The sequence below is a fragment of the Alosa sapidissima genome, chromosome 8, assembly GCF_018492685.1.
Source record: "Alosa sapidissima isolate fAloSap1 chromosome 8, fAloSap1.pri, whole genome shotgun sequence".
NCBI classification, from domain to species: Eukaryota; Metazoa; Chordata; class Actinopteri; order Clupeiformes; family Clupeidae; genus Alosa; species Alosa sapidissima.
The window spans coordinates 18,979,159-18,984,477 of record NC_055964.1 but is presented as its reverse complement, the minus strand read 5'-3'; the positions used below and the strand labels follow the sequence as shown (position 1 = coordinate 18,984,477).

Below are 5,319 nucleotides of genomic sequence, written 5' to 3'. Positions count from 1 at the left end.
GCCTGCTTGTTTGTTTGTTTGTTTGTGTAAATTATATGCATGTATAAGTGTCCTTGTGTGTGAATGTGTGCTTGTGTGTGCAGCAGCACGTCTTGGAATGTCTGCGTCGGGCCCTCTCATTGTCTTCATCCATATGATCACATTATGGGGCCTCGCAGCCTGGCAACTGCAGGTTCTCTTAGGTTGCCATGACGAGGGTTCTTTAATGACGTTGAGGCTGGCCCCTGTTCGCCTATGTCCTCTGGAATGAATACCCCCCCAACCCCTCCCTCTCTATGTACACACACACCACACACACACACACACACACACTCCCCCTCCCACAGCCTCAGCATGAGGAGTGGAACTAACAATCACACAATAAGCCGACTCGAAAGGCCTGGTCTGGTATGGGGAGATAGGACCTGGCCACTGCTATTGTACAGACAAACCAAACAGCCTGAGTGCAGTTAGCCATGTTGGGCGGAGAGGGTCAGCAGCCCAATAAATTATTGAAAGGAAAAGAAACTACACTTTCTGTTTTTTCCCTCTTTCTCTCTCTTCCTCTCTCTCTCTCTCTCTCTCTGGTGTGCAGACTGTTCACCAGCTGCATTGTGCCTGAATCTGTGCACTTGTCTGGGGAATGACCATGGGCGCCATTAAGCTCTTTTGGAATAACTGGAGCAGGAGGCAGGCTAGTTCACGCCTCTGACCAGGAGACTGGGGAAAGGCTTTGCCAGGCGAGCACCCGGAATTTACTTGAGTTTTTGAATATTTGAACGGGAATGCATGGTCTGGTGATTAACACAGTGACCCCGCCGCGAACAGTTCTTACTGGAAAAAAAGTCAGCCTAGGGGCATTAGCGCAGTCTGCTGCGGTGCTGTGTGACTGAAGTGTTTTCTGGCCGAAAAGTCGGCATATGACCAACTAAGCGTCTTAAATATAAACGGTCTCACAAAAAAAGCCACGCTGTACCATGAACTGAACGGACCAGCGAGTTTGCAGTCGAGCCAGGCGCAGACCACACGTTTGGCACCAGTTAGGATTTAACATGGACCAAAGTAAATAGTTGTGGAGAGAGACATCGGCTGTTTTGCCTAGGCTACATTTCCTATGTTCTGAAGATGTGTCAAACATTATTCTCTTAAATTATAACATAGCTTTACAGTTGAATTGGCATGAGGTTGTGTTAAGTTTTAGCACAATTTTATTACCAGTAAATTTGTAGCCGTTTTTTTTTTAAATTGCTTCACAGGTTTTCTTTAAAGTCCCCACCTGACGTCGGGAACTGGCGAAGATGCTTTCAGAAAACTTTAAGCGTTGCCTAGGCTACCCCTCCTCTTTTGGGTCTATAGCGGATCAGGTTGGTGGAGAGACTGTTGTGGGGGTAGCGTGTTATGTGCAGTGAAAGGCTATTGTCATCTGGATTTGTGTGGTTTACCGTAAAGCTTTCCCCCGCAGTAGGGGTGAACTCACGCCTAGAGATAGCAAAGTGCGGCATAGCTTCCAGAGAGCATCGCTGTTGTTCACACATAACACCATCCCAGTCAGAGCAGCCCTTTGTTTCACCAGTTTGAGCCAGATGACTTTTACTGTCTTTGAGTATTTCAAATCATAGGCTCACAGTCATAAGTCACTTCATTTAAACACGTTTTGATATGACGTAGCCAGTCGGCCTATAGCCTATCTTTTCAGATTCCCCTCCATCGATGAAATTAAATGTCAAAAGAAACAATTCGAAAACAAAAACATATCTTCATAATAGCCTACATTTTTTATTCAGAGATCATTTCAAAGCATCACAGTAAGCATAAACACTCTCAAAGAGTTAAAAAAATAAAGGCTTTGGGATGGCAAAACATATATAGATATTTCCCCGAAGAACTGAGAGGCGATGTTTGAAAGTTTGCCTTTTCTGAGAGTGATCCAGCCCGGCAGCTGCGCTCATCAGCAGTTGAACAATAACAACTTCGGCTCTGCGGTGTTAACAGGTCATGCGTATCAATTGACTATACACTTTTCTTTCAAAGGGGAAGTTGGCCTATCAACTCGGCTGGACCACTTTGGTTTGGGTTCGTTAATTTACAAAAAAAAAAAAAAAAAAAAAAACGGCGGTAACATCTCCATTAGGCTACTCCTGTATGTGACGGCAGATTATTGAACAAATCACTGATGAGCCCTTTGAGAAGAACACAACATCAATTAAAAACGATAGGATACATAATCCACCAGCCATCCAAGAAAATATAGAAAACAAACACTTAAAAGTAAACATTAGAATCACATCGGCTTTAAAACTAGCTATTCTATATAATATGGTGGACTTGCAAGTGAATGTACCTAAATAAACTAATTCCTGTTTTATGTCCTTTATTCCTCCGTGAACCATGACGCGTAAAATGTTTCTGAGACAGTGGGCAGACGATGTGCCCATTTATTAACTTCTCCGTGTGCAGTAGCATAGAAAATAGTGTTTTCTCATGTTTCAGTTCTGACTGAATGAGAAAAAGGTAGGTGCAAATCTTTTTATCATCTTACAAAAGAAACAGCATCAACAAAAACAACAAAGACAAAAAATGAGCTATCCACTGGATCAGTTGTGTTGATACTGACAGTGAAAAGCAGGAGCTCACACATAATTCCTCTTGTCATAGTCCCCGTTTGCTGTGGCCCGTTTCGTCGTGGGAGCGTATTGGACAGAGTAGCCGGAGTTTCCCGAGGATGGACATGAACAACAAAGTATGGCACCGCCGACAAGCAGGAGCGCCGTAGCCGCCCATCCGATGTAGAGCGCAGCGCCAATCTCGCGCTTCTTGGCCGTGGGCACCTGTGGGTTGTAGAAATCCGAGATGATGTTATTGGCCATCCAACACAGGGGCACGAGTACGAAAATGCCGCTCACAATGTAGATGATCCCCCCGACGTTCACCACGCGCGCCTTCACGTTGTCCGCGCGGATGCAGTTGGTGCACTGGGCGCCCGCTATCACCACCATGAGCCCGATGACACCCATCATACCCGAGATAACTGTGAGAGCCCTGGCAGCCTGCAGGTCGTGGCCGAGCGCAAGCATTGAGTCGTGCACCTTGCACTGCATCTGTCCGGTGCTCTGCACTGCACAAGACATCCACAGCCCGTCCCAGATGGTCTGTGCTACTACGATGTTGGCTTCGATGAACGCCGTCACCTTCCACATGGGTAGCCCGCAGGCCACCATCTCCAGGAGACTGCCAATCACGCATAACCCCAAACCCAAAATCTCAAGTCCAGCGGAGGCCATCTTTAAGTCCTTATGAAGGCGTCGTTTAGTAATTTGAAGTAAAATATCCTGCTATTTCCACGTCTTGTTTTCCTAAAACTATTTTTTAAATTCAGCTGAAGTTGAATAACGGTATTATAGGGATGGTGAACGAAGCTACATCACTCCAGTTGCGCGTTTCTGTTGGACTCCTGCTCCTCTCGACACTGCGTGAGAAACTAGCTGAAGAGAAATAATGGACCTGCGGATATATGTGTGTCTGCCAGTGAGTGTGTATTTGGGTGTTGGAGTAAGGGGGGGTGCTCAACAAGTGTTCAAGCCAGAGAGGAAACTTTCACCCAATCAGACGTCATCGCATTTTTCCTTCGCCAATGAGAGAGCAGAAAACTTGGATGAGTGGATGCGAAGGGGGTATGTGTGTGTGTGTGTGTGTGTGTGTGTGTGTGTGTGTGTGTGTGTGTGTGTGAAGAGCGTTCCGCTAAGTGTGGGACAGTTGAAATTATGCATAGATCGACCGGGAAAGAATTACATATTTAGATGAAGGAAGTACTCAGACTAGGATATAGTGTTGTATAGCCTAGTATACATAGTTAGATTATGTATTAATTAAAATTAAGAAACAGAATGTCATGCAGAGTTCCTTTTTGGAATTAAATATGTATATCTCTATAATATTTTTTTCTTTTAAGTCATATTTTAATTTATCTAAGCGTGCATTCCTCTTCCTTTGTAGAATAAAATCTCGGCTTCATTGTATGTCAGAGATTCCCTCAATTAACTTTCGGAGAAACTAAAGTTATATTACTATGCATACAAATATATAGGCTAGCCGCTAGCCCAGGGGTTCCCAAACTTTTCCATGACAAGGCCCCCCACAGGTTCTGGCCAAGCCCCCCCCTTTTGCAAGATCGCCCATCGATGATGGCAAATGCACAAATAAGCCAGAAGCACTTTGCGATGGAGCATACAGTGTGAAAATTGCATTTGGGGCTTCCTGCTATATGAGAGCTATCACTCTACTATTATTCCCAGTCATTATCATGGAAAATATCATGTTCAGATATGTGACAAATGATTATAATGGTATCTCATAATAACCCTCATAGTAATAGGTATAATTTTTATTTTTTACATTTACTTACTTCCAACTTGCTGCGGCCGTCCTGATGGAGCCCGCAGGAGCCCCCGGCCCCCACTGTGAAAAAAACACTAGGCTAGTCTACACACAGGCCACACACACAGGCCACTAGGCTAGTCTACACACAGGCCACACACACAGGCCACTAGGCTAGTCTACACACAGGCCACTAGGCTAGTCTACACACAGGCCACACACACAGGCCACTAGGCTAGTCTGCACACAGGCCACTATAGTCTGCACACAGGCCACTAGGCTAGTCTGCACACAGGCCACTATAGTCTGCACACAGGCCACTAGGCTAGTCTGCACACAAGCCACTAGGCTAGTCTACACACAGGCCACTAGGCTAGTCTACACACAGGCCACTAGGCTAGTCTACACACATACCGGTAGGTCTATGTGTAAATACAGAAATCTTGCGCACCTGACCGGACCCTCTCAACAAACACTTATGGACTTCTTTGCTCCATCATTATTGCAGATATGACAGGCCTGAACACATTCTGTTATGGAAAAGAAGTGATCAAATGCCATGGATGGAAGCCCTTGACCCGGGACACTGGAGCCAGTCAGGGAACATACCGAATGAACAAACTTATAAAACGCATAACTTTTATATGACTGGCTCATTTAGGATCAATGGGATAACCAAATACAACCAAACGGAACAAAATCTCTTCTCTTCCCTTCTCTTCTGTTCTTTAAGTCTGTCTTCTAAACTTTTAAGCATAGACTATCTAACAAAAACTGTTTTTTCTTTTGAACTCTCTGTGTGGGTGGCTGTGCACCTCTATCCACAGCCATATATGGCTCTGACCAGAGTGACTTGGGACTGTGATTCATGGGTCTTTTTTCAATACTTTCACAAGGGTTTTTAAGTGAAGAAATGGTAGGTGTCCCTGTCCTACACTGCAAGTTGGTAGTCAAGTCAAGTCAAGT

At 45.0% G+C, this 5,319-nt stretch overlaps 1 protein-coding gene across 1 annotated transcript; it reads right to left on the bottom strand.

The window, feature by feature from the left end:
* Nucleotides 1-1,731: 1,731 nt before the first annotated feature.
* On the bottom strand, nt 1,732-3,490 carry cldn5a (claudin 5a). Its single transcript, XM_042101915.1, has one exon. It carries the CDS (start codon nt 3,258-3,260, stop codon nt 2,610-2,612), a length of 651 nt encoding a protein of 216 aa, XP_041957849.1. The 5' UTR covers nt 3,261-3,490; the 3' UTR covers nt 1,732-2,609.
* Between the last annotated feature and the right edge of the window lie 1,829 nt (nt 3,491-5,319).